Here is a 21,015-nt window from a genome sequence, read left to right on the forward strand (position 1 = left end):
GTTGATTTGATGCTTGTTTTATATTTTGTTATAATGTTGTTTTAAATTGATGTTATGCATTCTAATGTGCTACATTTTAACTCTGTTGATTGGGTTTGGCCCCATGTAAACCACCCTGAGTCCCTATGGGGAGATGGCGGCGGGGTATAAAGATTTATTATTATTATTATTATTATTATTGCAAAAGTCCTGGTTATTCTTTCGTCATATTTTATATATTGGTAAATGAACCCTTTAGTGCATAAATCTGAATCATTCAGACTGACATTCGTTTTGAAATTCTTATAAATACCGGGATCGTGTCACATTTTAGGCTAGCTACTTTTGGGTCTTTGAATTTTGGTAAGACGCCTAAACGTTTTCTTAACTCTCTTTCCAGTTGAAATAAATGGGATTTGACATCCTGGGAAGAGTAATATACAAGTAACATAGTATACAGTAACATAGTATACAGGTAACGTGCACCCCTTTGTCGTTCTGCATCTTTGCCTTCAAGCCAGTGAGCTTTGTCTCCACCCAAAGATTTCCCTGCGCCGCCGAAGATCTCTTGCAATAACAGAGTTAGAATAACCACGAAGTTCTTCCACAGACAGTCTCTGTCATTGTCAAAGTCGATTTTCGACTGCTGCGGTTATTCCTGGGGGTAATCAATAAATCATGTCATCACCTTCACCCCTCTCAAAGTGGTGGAAGAAAAAGCACTTCATCATCAAGGAAAAAGCATCCCCACTGCTACAAATGAAAGGAGAAATGCAGCAATCAATCCTCTAATCTGAAGCCTTAAAATTTAAACATCTTAACAAGATGTAAAGTCATGACTCAGGAGGGGGGCGTAATGCATACCAATACACTTGGCTCCTTGGCAGATGAAAGGGCTCCACAGGCTTGCAACTTATTACATTACAGGATGCTGCTTATAGTGAATGTTTCTTGCTCTCTGCAGGAAAATCTAGTGCACGAATCGGAGCTGAAGGTTGAAATTAAGCGAGGGATGTCTCTTCAGAGCCCCTTAAATTTTGATAGTACTCACTCCAGCATACATTCTTGTTGAATTAATACTTCTTTCAGGCATTTCAGGAGAGGGATTTCTTTCTACTGTCATAATAGTTAGTCGTCGGAACTAAGTTGGTAAAGCTGAATGAAACCTTAATTTAGGACTGTCAGAAATTGGCCTAAATTCCGGTGTTTGTCCCAACTAGAGTAGAACCATTAAATCAATGCAATTTCACACACATGCTGTTTTATCTTATTCCTATTTACTAATTTGGATTTCGTTCATTGTGTTGTATAGCATTTCTCAAATATGACTGAGGTAAGAAATGTGAAAAGTGGTTAAGGTTGAACATAAGATAAAAGTGATAGAAAACTGTATTGTCGAAGGCTTTAATGGCCGGAATCACTGGGTTGTTGCAGGTTTTTCGGGCTGTATGGCCATGTTCTAGAAGCATTCTTTCCTGACGTTTCACCTGCATCTATTGCAAGCATCCTCAGAGGTTGTGAGGTCTGTTGGAAACTAGGAAAATTGGGTTTATATATCTGTGGAATGTCCACAGTGGGAAAAAGAACTCTTGTCTGTTGGAGCTAGGGGTGAATGTTTCAATTGGCCACCTTGATTAGCATTTGATGGCCTGACGGTTTTTAGGGGTGGCTTGTTACTAACTGGGTGAACCCCCTGTTGAGAGGTGATTAGCTGTCCCTGATTGTTTCTTATCTGGAGTTCCCCTATGTTTGAGTGTTATTCTTTATTTACTGTTATAATTTTAGAGTTTTTTAAAATACGGTTAGCCAGATTTTGTTCATTTTCATGGTTTCTTCCTTTCCGTTAAAATTGTCCACATTTTGTGGATTTCAGTGGCTTCTCTGTGTAGTCTGACATGGTGGTTGTTAGAGTGGTCCAACATTTCTGTGTTCTCAAATAATATGCTGTGTCTAGGTTGGTTCATCGGGTGCTCTGCTATGGCTGACCTCTCTGGTTGAAGTAGTTTGCAGTGTCTTTCATATTCCTTGATTCGTGTTTGGGCAATGCTGCGTTAGGTGGTCCTTATGTAGACTTGTCCACAGCTGCATGGTATTCGGTAGACTCCTGGAGAGGTGAGAGGATCCCCCTTGTCCTTTGCTGAATGTAGCATTTGTTGAATTTTCTTAGTGGATCTGTAGATAGTTTGTAGGTTGTTCCTCATCAGCTTCCCTATGCAGTCAGTGGTTCCCTTGATGTATGGCAAGAAAACTTTTCCTCTGGGTGTATCTTTGTCTTTACTTGATAGAAAACTGTTTCCTAACCTTTTGGCAAGCATGAATTCATTTGAAAAACCGATGAATACTATGAGCCCTTCAATACCAATAATCCTAACTACAACTTTTGAAGTTACAAGAAGGAACGTGAAGGGCAAATGGGGTGTGTGTCTTCTTGTTTCACAAAGTTCTTCAAGCCATAACTGGAGTATATAATTTAGGGGGCATATTTTATTGGTTTAGGTAGGAGAAAAAGAAAGAGATGTGACGGCTATATTAATGAAGGACAGGTGAGATAAAAAAGTAACAAATGAGGTGCAAAGCTGACTTTATTTGTAATAATATTTTTAACCCTTTATTAGTGGTAGCGGAAAGGAAAATTTTACAGTCTCTCTCATCCTGTAGGACAAACTATACTTAATAAATGTGATCAACTGTATAAACTATTGGGTGAACAGTTCTGGCCCAGCTTACCTGTCCAAATGTATCTCCCTCTATGAACCATCTAGGGGGTTAAGATCATCTGTCAAGGCCCTTGTCTAGGTCCCAACTCCTTCGCAGGCATGACTGTTCGGGACGAGAGGAAGGGCCTTCTCAGTAGTGGCCCCTCGTCTGTGGAACATCCTCCCCAATGAAATTAGATCAGCCTCTTTTCGCCTGACCTTCAGGAAAAAATTAAGACATGACTTTGGGACCAAGCTTTTGACAACTAAATTGAAACAGTGAAATAAATGATTATGAATTAATGTGATTGACAAATGGAATGGCCCTAGATTATGATTTGGATGGTGTGGTTTTAATTGATGTTTAATAATTAATGTTTTAATTGTAACTGTTTATTTTAATATATGTATATATGACATTGAATTGCTGTCTGTTGTAAAGCTGCCCTGAGTCCACTTTGGGGTGAGAAGGGCGGGTATAAATATGGTAAATAAATAAACTCAAGATTGGGTCTTCCTGGATCTGAGATGGTTGAATGTGATTGCTGTAATGCAGTGTATAATTCTAAAGCAAAATGTTTGGTTTCTCCATAACTCATAATCGAAGGACTCTTTTTCATTGCTTTTGCTCAGGTGTTGACTTGCCAAGAAGAGTGAGTCACCTGCTTGAGGAGAAGGCTGGAGGTGTGTCTGCTGCAGTATCTGATGAATCTGTCGCGGGAGACAGCGGTGTATACGAAGCTTCTGTAAAACAGTAGGTTATCTAGAAGTAAAATTCAGGCATCTTGATATCCAGATACATGCACCAATTTGAAAAACTAATATGGAAAGTTGAGTCAAAATTAATTCAACTTGTGTTGTTGTTTTCAATAAAATACATCTATTGTCAGTGATATAGGTAGTAGTAAACACAAACGGGGGCCACAGTGGCGCAGCGGGTTAAACCACTGAGCTGCAGAACTTGCTGACAAGAAGATTGGTGGTTTGAATTCGTGGGGCTGGGTGAGCTCCCATTGTTAGCTCTAGCTTCTGCCAATCTAGCAGTTGTAAAACATGCAAATGTGCGTAGATCAATGCAGGCCATATGACCTTGAAATGGAGATGAGCACCACCCCCCAGAGTTGGACTCGACTAGACTTAATGTCAAGGGGAATCCTTTAGGTAAACACACTGCAATTCTGCAACTGATGTCTTAAACAAAACCTTAAGTGGTTACCACAACATACCATTTTAATCAGACGTGGACATGAGGGTGCAGACTGAAATGTGCAAGAAATAAGAAAAGGGGAACCGAAAAGAAGTCACTTTAAAGGCACCCAAGAGCTAAAGGATACCAATGTTCACCTAAATAAAGTTCATAAGGTTAACTAGAGTAGGCCCATTCCATCAAATGTTGAATGGTGAGACAACACATAAACCTCATGGACTGAATGTATCTATTTGTCAGGACTAAAATCGTATATATACTTTTGGGAAATCAGATATAAACTGATATTTATAGTGTTGGATATCCCCCCCCCCCCCGGTGCCATCCCCACTACCTCCTTTTAGACGGCCTTTGGATGATCTCATGGGTTGAGTTGGGGTTTAATAACTACTTGTTTGTGCTTTTTAGCCTAGATTTTAAAATTTGCTGAAGTATGAAGCATATAACCCCTTAGGTTTGACGTGGATGTACGAGATTGGGGCCCCTGTTATGATCTGGTCATTGACCGCAATAAAGTTTACTTACGTTTGATGCATAATTTACATTAGAAAATTGTACTGGTTCAAACACCAAAGCAAAGCAGGCATTGTGGGTGACTTTCATTTTCTAAAAGTTTTAATTTCAGAGATTTTTTTAAATGAAGAAGGGATAAGACTCCGGCTGGAATCCTCTCAATGACATAGTACCACAAAGCCCTTTCTGGAGTGTAGTGCAGAACCAGCAGGGAGATAGATAGATAGATAGATCCTTCTCTTTCATCAAGGCATATAGGCGGCAGCAGGACAGCCTTTACTTTGAACAACGACCACTTCCTATGCTGTCCCTCTGTCTTCTTGGTGTTATGCCTCCAGCCATTTTGCTGCCTCCACTGATGGATTTATGCTGGCCAAAAGGATGACAGCCACTTCATGCTGCCCTCAGCTTGTTTGAAAGAGGTCATCTTAAAATATATAGAGCAATAATTTACAATCCTAATGGTTGAAGCTAGCAGTGATTCCTTTTAGCAAAGAAGTAAGAGTAAAAGAAGGCTGACCCAATATTTTATTGGCAATCAAAAATGCAAATATAATCTCATACCATATATACAGCTAACTTCAAAAATAGAGGATTTCTTTCTTTTTTTAGCTGTTGATGTGAAGTTTTGTTTTGTTTTTAAACCCTTTTTGCACCTCTCTTTATCTTGTCAAATCAAGTCCATTTACAATAAATCAAATAAATGAGCTAGTAGATAATAAAGAGGGAGCAGTATTATAGAAAATTTGATGCAAATTGTATACTCAGAAAAAGAGCCATTTACCATTCACCTAAAATCTCTTTAAAAGCTCATGATGGAAATTATAAATGATGATAGCACATTAAAACTAGGTTCTGAGACAACTTAACAATTTGTGAGATAAATGTTGGCGTTACTTTTTAAAATCTCTAAAGAAGTCACTATTTTCTGCCACTTTGATAGCTTCAGTACACATGCCTTCACACATTGTTTGACTATACTGTACAAATGAATCAAGTGAGGCTCACCAAGTTAGGTTTGGGGTGCATTTCCCATAGTCCTCAACCACCATGAGTGGGGGCAGGAGCAATAGGAGCTATTGGCAAGCATATATAGCGAAAGCCAGACCCAGTATTTTATTGGACACTAGCTGTACCCGCCACACGTTGATGTGGCCAACCTTCCTTCCCTCTTTCTCTCCTTCTTTCACTCCTTCCTTCGCTCCTTCCTTCCTTCCCTTTTCTTCTTTCCTTCTCTCCTCCCTTCCTTCCCTCCCTCCCTCTTTCCTTTCTTCCCTTTTTTGCTTTCCTTCTCTCCTTCCTTCTTTACCTCGTTCCTTTCTTCCTCCCTTTTTCTTTTCCTTCCTCTTTCTCTCCTTTCTTCCTTCTCTACCTCTTTCCTTCCTTCACTCTTTGCTTCCATGCTTCTTTTTTCTTTCTTTCTTTCTTTCTTTCTTTCTTTCTGCCCTTCCTTCCTTCTTTCTTTCCTCCCTCCCTCTTTCCTTCCCTTTTTTTCTTTCCTTCCCTCCTTCCTTCTCTATTTCATTCCTTCTTCCTTCTCTACCTCTTTCCTTCCTTCCTTCACTCTTTGTTTCCATGCTTCTTTCTCTCTTTCCTTATTTCTTGCCATCCCTCCCTCCCTCTTTCTTTCTTTCTTTCTTTCTTTCTTTCTTTCTGCCCTTCCTTCCTTCTCTCTTTCCTCCCTCCCTCTTTCCTTCCCTTTTTTCTTTCCTTCTCTCCTCTCTTTCATTCCTTTTTCCTTCTCTACCTCTTTCCTTCCTTCACTCTTTGCTTCCATGCTTCTTTCTCTCTTACCTTTTTTCTTGCCCTCCCTCCCTCTCTCTCTCTCTCTCTCTCTTTCTTTCTTTCTCCCCTTCCTTCCCTTTTTTCTGTATCGTCATTTAGCTTTTTGGGTTTTTTCAGTCCTTTTCTCTGTTTTTTGGGGGGTTTTATGAGTGATGGTCACTTGTCGGTCTGTTGGGGGTATAGTGTCCGAATTTCATGTCAGTTCGTCCAGTGGTTTTTGAGTTATGTTAATCCCACAAACCAACATTACAATTTTATTTATATAGATGAGATCATGACTTGGCATTTTAGATGGTTTTTAATCTGTTTGATTGATTGATATGTACTTTAATTGCTTATATATTTAGATTGTTTTATATTTTGTTGAGATGTATTTTATTGTTTATCTGTGCGGCATTAAAGTTTTGCCGGATTTGTAAGCCACCTTGAGTCCCCTTTGGGGTTGAGAAAGGCGAGGTAGGAATGAAGTAAATAATAAAAAAAAGCCCGCCTCAGTGCTACTGTATAGCTATCCTCAGCTCTTTGTATCTATTCTCTAGACCAAATGATGGTGAAGAAGTTGCATATAGTGAAGATGATGCCACAGCCCTAGAGACAGCTCAAGTGCAAATAGGACTCAGGTAAGCCACCATATGTAGAGCGCAACTATTGACAATGCCAAAAGTATTACAAGTGTTGAATGCTGATTTCCTCTCCATCCTTCTTCACAGATATGATACAACCAGCTCGAGTTTTGTGATAATTGTGGTTCGATTACAAAATCTTCACGCCCTTTCTGTGTCACCTGGCTCCAAAGTGTAAGTACTGTGCTCCTTAAATTATTCCAGCATTTTTGAGAAAAACTAAGATTTTTAGGGGGAAATCAGAGTGCATTTATCAGTCTTTGATTACATGGAACATAACTATTACATTGAGAAATTGTCTTCAAGAATAGTAGGATCATAACATGCAATTCTCCCTCCTCGGTAGCAGGAAGGTATTCAGAGTGCAGAATGTCCCAGAGCTCTTCCTATCAATGAAAAGAAGAGAAACTTATTAAGTTAAATGTCCTTTTTTCACTGTGATCTTTGTGCATCACACATAGGGGATCTGCACCTATACAGAATGGTTCTCAACCTGTGGGTCACCCGATGCTTTGACCTTCAACTCCCAGAAATCCTAACAGGCTGGGATTTTTGGGATTTGTAGGCCAAAACACCTTTGGACTCTCAGGTTGAGAACCAGTGCTTTAGATAGTCTACTTTGTTTGGTACCCCTTCCTCTTACTTGCATGAAATTGGCACAGTTTTCTTATTTCTTCATTATCTGCTTCAGTGGCAACATTTTCTAGAGAATATCTAGGATTAGTTGCTACCTACTTCTTTGTTTTCAGCGCCTATTTTCCACCCTCCTGGACACTCTCCATGAAGTGTGTCATTTGCTGCCAGAAAGCTTGAGTGTCTAAGGGCCTATAACACACAAACATACTAAAATTGTTGTAGTGTCACCACATAGAAATAGAGCAGCTAGATGAGTTCTCAAACTGTTTAAGCTGAGGGCCAGTTCACGGTCCCTCAGGCTGTTGGGGAGCTGAACTATAGTGTGAAAAAAACCCATAAATTAATTCCTGTGTATGAACAATTTTAGCCAACATAAACTTACCAGTATTTCAATGGGTAGTGTGAACCTGTTTTTGGCTGATTAGATAGCTTAAGGTTTCTTTCCTCCAACTATGTTGTTATGGGTTTAGTCTTCTCTTGAAAGAACACGCCAAGATGCACAGGGGCTGAAGATACCATACATCTTTATTGTTCAGAATACAAGAATCTAGCACTCCTGCCCATCCATATAGGAACATAACTACAATGCCATAAATCACCCAAAAGCCCTGGTGCCTCCCACATACCAGAGCCACCTTCTCCCACCTCAGGTCAATTGACTTTTGTGACCAGTTGATATGGCCTCTCCTCTGTTTTGGCCAATGGCCATGTGCTCCATGGTAGGGCTGATAGTTGCATGGCATGAGTGATCATGACACATAGTCAAGTTAATTAGGATTATTTTTAAGGGCTGGGGCTTTAGCACAGCTGGTAAATTACCAGCAGTGATAAGATCTACCAACCAAAAGGTTGCAAGTTTGAAGCCTCAGGTTGGCATGAGCACCCAACTGTCAACCCTGCTCACTGTTTACCTAAGCAGTTCAAAAACAGCTTACAGCTGTGATTAGAGGGATTCGGTACCGCTAATGCAGGAGAACTATTTTACAATCAAAGAATGCCGGTGACCAAAAGGAAGGAGCAAGTCCTGATGGCTCTTTGTCATAGAGCAGGGGTCCTCAAACTTTTTAAACAGAGGGCCAGGTCACATTCCCTCAAACTGTTGGAGGGCCGGATTATAATTTGAAAAAAATATGAATGAATTCCTATGCACAGTGCATATATCTTATTTGTAGTGCAAAAAACACTTTAAAACAATACAATAATTATAATGAAGAACAATTTTAACAAATATAAAATTAATAGTATTTCAGTGGGAAGTGTGGGCTTACTTTTGGCTGATGAGATAGGATTGTTGATGTTGTTGTGTGCTTTCAAGTCGTTTCAGACTTAGGTTGATCCTGAGCGAGGGCCGGGTAAATGACCTTGGAGGGCCGCATCCGACCCCCGGGCCATAGTTTGAGGACCCCTGTCATAGAGGATGGAGCGACAGCGCCCCCTCCCCCTGTGGCTGGCAATTCCCAAAGGCGCTGACAAGCTGAATGTTCAACTGTGGATGGATGTCAACACAACACAATATACCTCCTTTCTGTTCTGTGTTTGTCCTGTCCAAAAAACAGCATTGAACGTTTGCCGTATATGTGTACTGTGATCCTTTCTGAGTCCCCTTCAGGGTGAGAAGGGCGGAATATAAATAAAGTGTTGATGTTATTATTATTATTATTATTATTATTGTGTGCCTTCAGAGCGACCCTAAGTTTAGGGCAGACTTAAGTTTGGGGATCCCTGAGCTAGACTCAACTCCTCTCAAATCATGCCATCCACACCATTTTTACCACAACCATCTTGGTACCGAAGCTGACAATTTACAAATCCCGATGAGTTTTCACAAGGCTTCTTTTCCATATTTGTGAGGCTTTTGTAAGTTTACTTTCAAAAGTTTTCAATGCTGATTTTCATTCTGTAGGGCAACCATTTAACTCCTTACAAGAGGGGGAAATAGAAAGATGAAAGACTATACTTCTCTTTTATAGCACTGCATTGCCATGTGACTGGAGGGTTTGTTGTTTTTTCTATTTCATTTTACTTTTGAAGGGGTTTTTTTTCCCTTTGGCAAGAAGCACCCTCTTTTCCCAAAAGCAAGCTGTCACCTCCCACACATAGACAGAAACAGTAGAGTTCACCCCTGGGTCTCCTAGATTAGGAGATTTTGTATGGTGGGATTTTTAAACAGTTCTGCCTGTCTATGTACAGTTAGAAAAGTGAGCGTGAATCCAACCCGTTGAAAAAAAATCAGGTTTTTGAGCTTTACATTTTTTTTATCAAGTTGACTTTTTGGCCTTATCTAAAATGTACGCAGGTTCCAGAAAATCTCCTTGATACAGCTCCATTTTTCTAAGGATTCATCTGATAGTTGGGCAGAAATTCTTCCTCAGAAGAGCTGACTTTAACATACAGTTGAGTTGTCTGTAGTATTCATTCCCTGCTTTGAGATTTTTCAGCATTCATTGAATGTGTGAGATTTATTTGCATTTCAAAGTAATTGCAGTTTCACTTTCTCATTTCATCAGTGGAGTAATGCTTTCTTTGCATAAGCATGAAATGCCTCCTTTACTGGGAGTGCTTGTTTCAGGCAAAGTGATTTAATCTGAGAAAATATGTACCGTATATACTCGAGTATAAGATGAGTTTTTAAGCTGAAAAAGCGCCCCTCGGTTTATACTCGAGTCAATGTTATTTGTCATTTTACGCAGTTATTATAATTATAATAATAATAATTATTATTATTACATTTATTATTTTACTCTTATTATTATTATTACATTTCCATTATTTTACTCTATTATTATTACATTTATTATTTTACTCTATTATTGTATTTATTATTTTACTCTATTTATTGTTATTAGATTTATTATTTTACCCTATTATTACTGTTATTATTACATTTCCATTATTTTACTCTATTATTTTTATTACATGCATTTTTTCCCCTCTTTATTATTATTGGAAGGATACATAAGCACATTTACATTGAAGAAAGTTAGAATAATAGTTTAATCCGAGTTGGACAGTCTTATCTTAAATTGCAGTTTTGTGTAAATTTCACCTACTGATGCCTCAATTGATGTAATTTTATTGGTATCTATTTTTACCAGTAGCTGCTGCTACTCGGCTTAGACCCACCCTCGACTTATACTCAAGTTAATACATTTTCCCAGTTTTTTGAGGTAATATTAGTGGCCTCAGCTTATATTCGGATCAGTTTATACTTGAGTATATATGGTACGTACTGCTCTGTTTCCCCAAAAATAAGACCTAACCATAAAATAGGCCCTAGCATGATTCTCATAAAATAAGCCCCAGTTAAGATCAACAGCCAGATGGACGTGTTTAGTACGTCTGTTGCAACACACTACAGACTATTGAATTAGAAAACAATAGTATAATATTAATCTATAATTAAATATAAATACATAGTAATATTGACATAAGCAGATGACTGCATTTGAGTAAAGGAAGATAGTTTTACATGAGTTATTGTAGAATTTTGTATATCAGTAAATGAATCGTGTAGATTGTTGTACATCAATAAATGTAGATTTCTGTACATAAAAAAGACATCTCCTGAAAGTAAGCTCTAATGAGTCCTTTGGTGCAAAAATTAATATAAGACTTGGTCTTATTTTTTGGAGAAATATGGTATATGAAATTCATGGGGTCTCCATAAACAGCAGGCAATTTGAAGACACATACATGCATGCATGAGCCACCAGTGGTGCAGTGGGTTAAACTGCTGAGCTGCTGAACTTGCTGATCGAAAAGTCGATGGTTTGAATCCGAGGAGCAGGATGAGCTTCTGCTGTTAGCCCCAGCTTCTGCCAACCCAGCAGTTCTAGAACATGCAAATGTGAGTAGATCAATAGGTAACGCTTCAGCGGGAAGGTAATGGTGCTCCATGCAGTCATGCCGGCCACATGACCTTGGAGGTGTCTATGGAGAACGCCGGCTCTTCAACTTAGAAACGGAGATGAGCACCAACCCCTAGTCAGACACGACTAGACTTAATGTCAAGGGGAAACCTTTACCTTTACCTTTATATGCATGCAACATAAGGCAGCATCTTTATTTATTTAAAGCTTTCTATCCTGACTTTTTCGTTGTTTGGGACTCAAAGAAACTTCCAACACATTAAAAAACACATTGTTAAAAATTCACAAGATACAAAAGTTTAATCAATAAAGATAATTAAACCCGATTAAACATACATCATTAAGCATGTATGCACACACCCCAGCACAACAATAAGTTCAGAAACATTGTTTAGGTAAGATGGGACCAATATAATTACTCATCAAATGCTTGTTGAAATAGAAAAGTCATTATAAAAATGAAAAGAAAGTAAGGAAGTTGCCTGTCTTGACTTCTCTGAGGAGAAAGCAGAGGCAGGAATGTGTGAGCTTCCAAATGTAGTTGAACTGCAATACCCTTTAGTCCAAGCTTTCAGAGAGATGACTGGAGTTGTAGTTCCACTGCCATCTGGAAGATGGCATGTTCCCTTTTCTTGCCGAAAGAGCTGCTTCCTGCATCACAGTGTGGCATTGGAGTATTCCCCCAAGATGCTTCATTGTAGGAAAACAGAGCATAGGTGCAAATAAAAAGGTAGAGAGATTGCTGATTCATTCTTATCATCTGCCATTATTCATGCAAAGTTTTGCCCTTCCTACTTTATTTTCAGACATGACACAGATATTTGAAGAGGGCTCCCGTGTTGTCAAATTCTAATGTGGGAGGAAGCAGCCTTATAAACATTTGTTGAGGAGGCGGAAGTGGGGGAAAATGCTAGGTGACTGTGATTAGTTGTGGAGATTGTATTCACAGGCAGTTAGAGTTCAACACATTTTCTCCTAGATGTAATCAGATGTGATTGCGCAACAAGAGTAATGCCAATTGGCCTTGGTGAACGAAAGTTTAAATATTCTGAAACATTTCATTATTTTCCTCTGCATTTTATTTGCTTTTTTTTTTTTTTTGCTTGTTCAGAGTACTGTTGTTCTCTGCTTTGTGGGACAGTTGATTCCAATGAAAAGAATTAAACACTGTACTGCAACCTCTGGCATTTCCATTAGGATAGCAAACTCCGTGAAATGATTTATATGGTTTCTCAGTCACTGCATCCACTTGCTTCCATTATGTTCCCAAGTAACAAAGTACTTTTAGAGTGCAATTGTGGTTTATAATTGTGGGATACTTACTTTCTCTTCTTTTGCTCAAATCCACTCTACTTCTTTTCCTTTTCCCCCTTGTTTTCATTTATACATTTCAGTTTTCCTGCCCTTTTTATTTTCAAGGTTTTTTAAAAATTTATTTCATATAAAAAGCATTGCATAAATTAGTATAAAACTGAGAAAAATAGAAGGAGCACAAGCGGCTAAATGTCTTTTGACCAAAAACAGGCAACATTGATCGCTCTTGTATGTCAGCCTGTTCACCCTCTGATTGTGTTTGATGCTTATAATGGGAATAATACTCAAGATGGTTCATGTGGGAAATGATGTTCATGTTGATATACATAATGGGAATGGGGATGATGTTCCTGATGATGGACTTGATGATGGTCAGGTTTCCCGGGCCAGAGTTAAGTTCAGAAGAGAGGCCTGAGTAAGGCCACATTCCTGGGAAAGGTCTTTCACCGCCATTCTCAGAGCGAAAGTCTGAAAAGGATGCTGAGATTGCTTTGCAAGGTGCAGAGGGAGAGACCTTGGACAGGAAGCAGACTTTTAGTAAACAGAGGCAAAACTTTCAGAATCTCAGGCATTCTGCTTGTTTACAACAAAAGAAAGATAACCAACTATTATCTAGACCAGTGGTTCTCAACCTGGGGTCTCCAGATGTTTTTGGCCTTCAACTCCCAGAAATCCTAACAGCTGGTAAACTGGCTGGGATTTCTGGGAGTTGTAGGCCAAAAACATCTGGGGACCCCAGGTTGAGAACCACTGATCTAGACTATTATCTTTCTTGACAGTTTGGGCCATTGGAAAGGGTTTATAATGATTCATGGGAGGCTAGTGTCTCAGTCGAGTCAATGTCTTTAATTCATGCTGGTTATGTTTTCAAATGCTCCATGTTTCATGCATCAAGTTGTTGCCAAGTTTGATGCCTAAGAGTTTCTGCTATTTGTTTTCATGCTTTCAAGAGCCTTGCCTCATGAATTTCTATATACTAATGAACCTAGTTTCCTTTTAAAGTTTATGGATGATCTTGGATTTTGGACTTTTAGTGTTTTACTATTTTTACTGCTTTGCCTACACATATTCTACAATAAACTGCTTGCTAATTTTATCAAGCTGGTGTGGTGTTTCAAGTCAGAGGCGTTCCTGCTCTGGAGTATGTCAACTGCATTGTCTGTAGACTCAAACAATTCTTTCTCTGTGCATGAGGCAGGACATTGTGGACAAGCATACAGATGCAGAGTTGTTTGTTCCACTCCACAGTCATACAAGGTGGAGGATTCTTTTAGGTAGTGCCATTTTGCCAGGTTTTTCAAGGTCATTTACCAGTTTCTCCAATAACTCCTTTGTTGGCAGACATGTACTTGTGGCAGCTGTAATTCAGCAAACATTGGAGCTCTTGAACATGAAAATGGGGTAGAAAAATATTAAGGCAAATTATGAAAGTATATCCAGTTGTATAATATAACAAGGATTTTGTGATGCAAGTTTCAGTAATTTTTTCACTGCCTCCCCACATCTAGGTATTTTAGAGTTGCAGTTCTTCCATCTTCAGCTGACATCAGCTGTCTGTTCCGTACGAAGGTCTATTCTGCTGCTGAAACTATTTTATTTAGTGAGATGTTCAGGGTAGCTATTTCCCAGGCATCATTGCAACAAAAAACTTTGAGAGTGGATGTCTGCTCCGTCAGTAAAACTCGTCGGGAAGAATGCCTAGTAAGTATTCTTTATTATTGGTTTTGTTTGATGTTCCTATATTTAGGGTTTGTTTTTTTTTCCATTCTGATAGATAGACAGCTTCAATGCTGTGCATTAGTAACCTCCAAAGGACTGAATATACTCATCTCTGATATTGGATGATTGCAGAGTTTAGACTCTCTTTTGATCAGAGTATTACAGAGGTAGACAATTTGTTCAGCTCTGAGGGCTTCATTGAAAATGCATCATGAGCCTGAGGGCTGCAGCTAATATACATATTTTAGATACATGTAATAAGGGTAATTTGCATTCCATTAGAATGGATGCGGTGAATGACAAATCAGAATGCGAGATAATAATGTACTCCTGTGTAGTTTCGACTCTGTAGAAGAATTGATATTTGGAACAGCCCTGGACTAGGATTGTTGGGTTGTGTGATTTTTAACGTTTATATTAATATGTTTTTAGCTCTATGTTTTAATGTTTTTATGATTTAATTGATAGCTGTATGTTATTATTGTTTTATGTTAGGTTTTATATATTCGAGGCATTGAATTTTTCTGTATATATGTTAAACACTGCTTTGAGCCCCCCACTCCCCTGCCCCGGGGTGAGAAAAGCGGTATACAAATGAAGTAAATAAATAAATAAATAAATTTGGTGTAGCCCATCAACTCAATTATGCACATATTGGCATGGAAGTTAAGCAATTAAGAAGTTTGGACACTTGATGAAGTGTGCCTAGGTTGCCCCCACTCCCAGATAGCCACACAGCTCTGTGTCCGTTCCTGACCGCCATAAGCATCCCATGCTGACATCCCTCCTTCCTGGTCACACGGATCTTGATGCCCCCCCCCCCCCAAAAAAGAGCCATGTGGGATCAGCGATGGTGACACAGATGGTAAAGTGATGATCCAGTGAGCCAGTGTAGTCTTGGCCCAGCTGCATTCCAACCTGCCGCTGCCATGGGTTCAGGATAATGCTTGTTACTGCCTCTGCAGTAGTCACATAGATTGATTAATCAGCTAGTGGGCATGTTTAACCTGCAGAAGAGAAGGCTGAGAGGAGACATGGTGGCCATGTATAAATATGTGAGGGGAAGTCATAGGAAGCAGGGAGCAAGCTTGTTTCCTGCTGCCCTGGAGACTAGGATGCAGAACAATGGCGTCAAACTGCAGGAAAGAAAATTCCACCTGAACATGAGGAAGAACTTTGTAACTGTGAGAGCTGTTCAGCAGTGGAACTCTCTGCCTCGGAGTGTAGTAGAGGCTCCTTCTTTGGAAGCTTTTAAACAGAGGCTGGATGGCCATCTGTCGGGGGTGCTTTGAATACGATTTTCCTGCTTCTTGGTAGACGGTTGGACTGGATGGCCCACGAGGTCTTTTCCAATTCTATGATTCTAGTGTAGACATCGCCAAAGTTGCTGAGTTTGAAAGAAGTTCTTTCTTTGCGTCACCTTCTAGGAGACATTCCTAAACCTTGCTGTGGCTTTCCTGTGAAAATTGATTGATTGATTGATTTCAAACATTTGTACCCCACCCTTCTCAGCCCCCGGGAGAGGGGACTCAGGGCGGCTTACATCCAGCACAATTTGATGCCACTCCATATAAATAATACATACAGTAATTAACATATAATAATACATTAAATTAATTTAAAAATTAGTTTAAAATAAAAAGTACATTAATAAAAATACGTTAAACCCAAAATAATCCCCAAAATGTAAACTATCTATTCTCCACAGAGCTGTGGCTTCATACACCCATCCACAGCTCAGCGAAAAAGGTGCACCATGCAAAATTGTCAAATATATTTTGAGTAATAATATCATGATAAGAACCTGATGGCTTTTATTTTCTTTATACTTCTGTTACCCCAGCAGCTGCTTGTGAGCATATTGATTAATAACTGTAGACACAGCCAGAGTGTAAAGTAATGGTGCCTGAGGCATGCTCACAATTGGGTTCTCAAAGCCTCTAGATAGAAGGCTGATTTTTCTTTCCTTGCATATAAAACCAGTTTCCTCTTCCTGAAGAAGATGGACTGAGGCCAACTATATTTTGCCCCAGGCATCAACTTAGCCTGTACTCTCTCTTGCACGGATCTATTATATTTAATTAGAGATTTAAAATATAGACAGGGTTCTCCCCACCCCACCCCCGCATTATCTGTCTGAGCTTGAATATGTACAGATTTGAGAAAGTACACTCATTCAGTCATATGGCCCTTATACGGAGGAATCAAGAACAACATTGCGCCTTGAATTGCTTTGCTCTTTCTGTCCTACAAGCTTAAGTGCTCCCCCAAAGTGTATTCTAAACCAGCATCATTTCTGTGCCATCTGCTTCAAACAAATACTTACAGGGCTTTTAATCTCTTTCTACGGCTTGTCTTTTCCGTCATGCAAATAATGTAATCAGTGTTACGCAGAGACTTATACATATAAACCCACTTGATGCAAATGCCCGCTCCTGTAGACACTTTTGAGAAGTGGAAGGATTGGTTAGGCGGTTGAGCCTCCACATAGAGTGCCCCCATCACACATTATGTTATATGTGCGGTGGAATGGAGAAGGACAAACCCAGTAAGTATATGAACTTTACCCATGTTGTGTTTACTTCAGTTTGAATATTGCTGTTCTACTTGAACTGAAAAGGTGTTCAGGTCTAGTGGATGTGTTTAATTGCTGTGAGATAAGAGACATTTGAAGAGTCAAAGTAAGACAATGTTCACTGACATACCTACTTCAAAATATGTCGACTATTTCAACATGCTTTACATTAAAGAGTGACATAAATGCAATTTTAGAGTAATTTCCCACTGAATCATAATATTGGCTTAGCAAGTTCACATCAATTCGTTGAGTTGAGTTGGAGCTAACACTTGAAACAATGCCTTTACATTACAATGAGAACAACAACAACAATTACTTTATTCTTGTATCCCGCCACCATCTCCCCAAAGGGACTCGGGATGGCCTACGCACAGCACAAGGTGCGTAAACCTGAAACATAAAATATAATACAAAATACAATAAGTAAAACACATCTATATATATAAAAATGTAATGTTCGTTTGTGGGATTAGCATAATTCAAAAACCACTGGACGAATTGACACCAAATTTGGACACAATCAGGTCAACGAGTGATCATCACTCATAAAAACACTGGAAAACACAGCAGAAGAGACTTTAAAAGCCAAAAAAAATAAAAAAAATTATTACAACACATGTGCAAAACCACACACACATACACAAATATATACACAAATATACACACACAAAACATATATACACAGACTGGGCCACAGCAACGCGTGGCAGGGGACGGCTAGTTCACATATCAATTAAGACTCAATAAAACTGAGCTCATCAACCAATAGCAGTAAGTTGCTGTAAACATGGCCAGGCTGCAAATAAATAGGACAAGGAAAAGGGATAGTGCAGAGCTATAACATTGGAGAGAGGGCATGGGATAAAGTGCAAGGCTTCATGACTGTTGCACAGAACAACTAGGGACTAGGCATTCTCAAAGGCTTGTTTGAATAGCCATGTCTTCAAGTCCCTGCAAAAGGACGACAGTGTGGGAGCCTGCCTAAAACTCATCTTTTGCATTTTTCTGTAGGCTGGAACTCAGATAAGCCTGGCAGACTTGTCACTTTCAAATGAGACTTCTACTTTGTGGTATAATTTGCTTGCTTATAAGCAAATTCCTGGCAAAAAGAAGCCAAAGGAAGATCCTGTGTCTGTACCAAACAGTGAATCATCTGACTCCTTGGACTTGGTGAGCAATGTATGACAATGCCTAGGGAAAAATCTAGGAATAGTAGGAGTTTAGTCGTGATTGTCGCAACGCTAGGGTCAACATTTTTTGGTCCATCCTGCTGCCTTTAGTGGCCGACTGCCATATAAACCAAGTTAAGTTTTTTAACTTTGCTTCCAAACACCGAAAAGAAGCAGTGTTAACAATTTCCAGTAAATAAACGGCTAAAGCCATGACTAGAAGGCAAGATTATAAGCATTATTCATAAAATAATTGGCTTTCCAGAGGCAGAATCTATTTCTTTGTTTTCTTTTCATGGGAGAACATTTAGTAATGCAACTTGCCCTGGTCACTTACTGTTCTTTGACACTTATTTCAAAAATAAATAGAAAGGTTGGATTAGGTAGTATCTTGATCTGTGTGCTGTAGAGAACAAGAGTATAGTTCAGTGGGTCCCCAGGTGTTTGGGCCTACAACTCCCAGAAATCCCAGCCAGTTTACTAGCTGTTAGTATTTCTGGGAGTTGAATGCCAAAACATCTGGGGACCCACAGGTTGAGAACCACTGGTATAGTTTATCTATTTTGTGATGCCTGTCCTACCTGACTGATGTTCATAAAGGTATATGCACTTGAAACCATGCATATACCAAATTATAATTGTCACATGTAAACTGCAAAGGCATTCATCTGTTAGAACAGGCATGGGCAAACTTTTTGCTCTGCATTACGGGCACAGCCAGGAGAGCTGGGACAGGAGGGCCAGGCCGACCCAGGAGGGAGGGCCGGCACAAGAGGAGTTGAGGCTGGGGGCAAGGCAGGTCATGGAGAAGGTGGTGTTGGGATGGGCCTAGAAGATGTGGGGTTGGGGCGGAGCAAGCCCAGGGAGGGCAGGGGTGGAAGGGGTGGATCACCCTCATGCTTTCGTCTCAGCACAACGATGGGGCTGCTTGACACATCCTTATGCTGGGAAGAAAGTGAGGCTTTTGAGGTCCCGAGGTCCCTGCCTGCTTCTCCCTTCTGCCAGCCTCTTTGCCCAGGTTGAGCTTCTCCCAGCATCAGGACAAGGCCTCACCATCCTGATGCCGGGGGAAGGGAGAAGCAAGTGTCAAGTGAAGCAACTTTGGAGCTGCTTCACCCACCACTTGCCTCTTTGCCCGGGCTGAGCTTCTGACATCAGCATGGGGCCTCACCATGTCCCAACACCAGGAGAAGGGAGAGGTGAGCAGCAGGTGAGGTGGCTTTGGAGTTGTTTCACCTGCCGCTTGCCTCTTTTCCCGGGCCAGGCTTCTCCTGGCATCAGGACAAGGCCTCTCCTTGTCCTGACACCGGGAGACGGGAGAAACAAGTGGCAGGAGAGGCGGCTTTGGAATCACTGTGCCTGCTGCTTGCTTCTTTCCCCAGGCCAGGCTTCTCCGGGCATTGGGACAGGACCCCTCGCCCTGTCCTTATGCCAGGAGGAGGGCCCAAGAAAAGCAAGCGGTGACTGAGATCATTCTAGAGGGCTCCCAGCCACTGCATGCCTTCATCCCTTGTCCTTTTGGCATAAGGACACACCGAGCTGCCACATCCTTATGCCTGGAGGACGGGGAAAATTTTGAGGGATGAACATAAGGACCCAGAGGGCTGTGACTGGCCTGCGGGCCTTAGTTTGCCCATGCCTATGTTAGAACGTATGAATGTAGATATTTATGATCTTACACTGATGTGTGCATGTCCAAACCAATCGAAATGGGTGATCAACGAGGGACACTTATTGAGAAAGGGGGTTGATTTTCACATAAATACATGAAATCTTGAAGGGTAATATGGAAATACTATGTTATCTGTGTGTTTGAATAATCCCTGAGTGTCTGATGATGTTACCCTGTTAATAGGAATGTGCCCCTAAAGAAATTTTCAAACACAGTACATTTAATTTGAAAAAAAAGGACTTAATATACCAGTAATGAAATGGACAATGACCTTCATTTTTAGTTAGGCTTTGTCAGTATCCACAACTGTTGATGGGACAGGTTATATATTATTATATATAGTATATAATAGTGATAGATTTATCTCTCCAATGCTCCAATGTCTCTGCTAGGATGCTGTGTCAGCACTACTAGAAAGGACATCAGCTGAGCTGCAAGCTGTAGAACAAGAATTGGCAAAGGAGGAAGAGGAGGAGGAGGAGGAAGAGGAAGAAGAGGAGGAGGAAGAAAAGGATGCAGAAGACCTACAGAATGTTGAGGAAGACTGGTTAGCTGAAATCTGTTTTTGTTATTCAAATTGTTTTTCAAAAACACCATTTAACCCAAAAGGCATGAAACAAAGCAGGCCATGGCAAGAAACTATTTCTTACCATCTGCTGCTTATCCAAACCAAAACCTTTTTTTATTCATTTGGACATGTTGGAGAATAAGTGCATGTGCTTTACATGCTGTTTTCCCTCCAGCTGCATCCCCACTGCTGGAAGGAAAGGTTGTTGCTGCTGTTGTTTGAAAGAAAATTAAAATAACCATTTGTTTCTTTGGTGGAAGAATAATGAATGATCTCATATGTTATTCATATATTCACTTCTGCACACACAGACAACCATTAGTCTCTTGCTGGTCTGGGGGCATGTCAGCACTGGGAGAAGCCTGCCAAATGTTCATAGGCGCTCACCATGAGCGGAAAAGGTTCCTGATGAGGGTAAAAGACGGTGCATATTTAGAAGGCTTCCCTTTTGCAGACATGCCCTCAAAGCATGAACTTTTCGCATGCAGCCTTGTATCACCCACAATAAATATGCCTGTGTAACTAATATTTTGTTATATTTGTAATCCATTATAAGTTCATTGTTTTGTTTGAGATCCAATATAAAAAGACATTAGTGATGCAGTGTTTTTTCCCCTGGAAATTCACCATCTTCTGGGAGAATGAGAAACTTTACCTAATCATATTGAGAACACAATATAAATTAAC

At 40.0% G+C, this 21,015-nt stretch overlaps 1 protein-coding gene across 1 annotated transcript in view; it reads left to right on the plus strand.

Annotated features, from left to right (window-relative positions):
* WWC2 (WW and C2 domain containing 2) overlaps positions 1-21,015 on the plus strand; it is a 199,287-nt gene that overhangs the window by 156,301 nt on the left and 21,971 nt on the right. The window contains exons 12-17 of the mRNA XM_060778679.2: positions 3,309-3,429; positions 6,720-6,800; positions 6,891-6,977; positions 14,131-14,323; positions 17,931-18,089; positions 20,153-20,307. Coding sequence (XP_060634662.2) covers positions 3,309-3,429; positions 6,720-6,800; positions 6,891-6,977; positions 14,131-14,323; positions 17,931-18,089; positions 20,153-20,307 — 796 coding nt within the window. The remainder of the gene's footprint in view (positions 1-3,308; positions 3,430-6,719; positions 6,801-6,890; positions 6,978-14,130; positions 14,324-17,930; positions 18,090-20,152; positions 20,308-21,015) is intronic.

Source organism: Anolis sagrei, chromosome 5, assembly GCF_037176765.1.
Source record: "Anolis sagrei isolate rAnoSag1 chromosome 5, rAnoSag1.mat, whole genome shotgun sequence".
NCBI classification, from domain to species: domain Eukaryota; kingdom Metazoa; phylum Chordata; class Lepidosauria; order Squamata; family Dactyloidae; genus Anolis; species Anolis sagrei.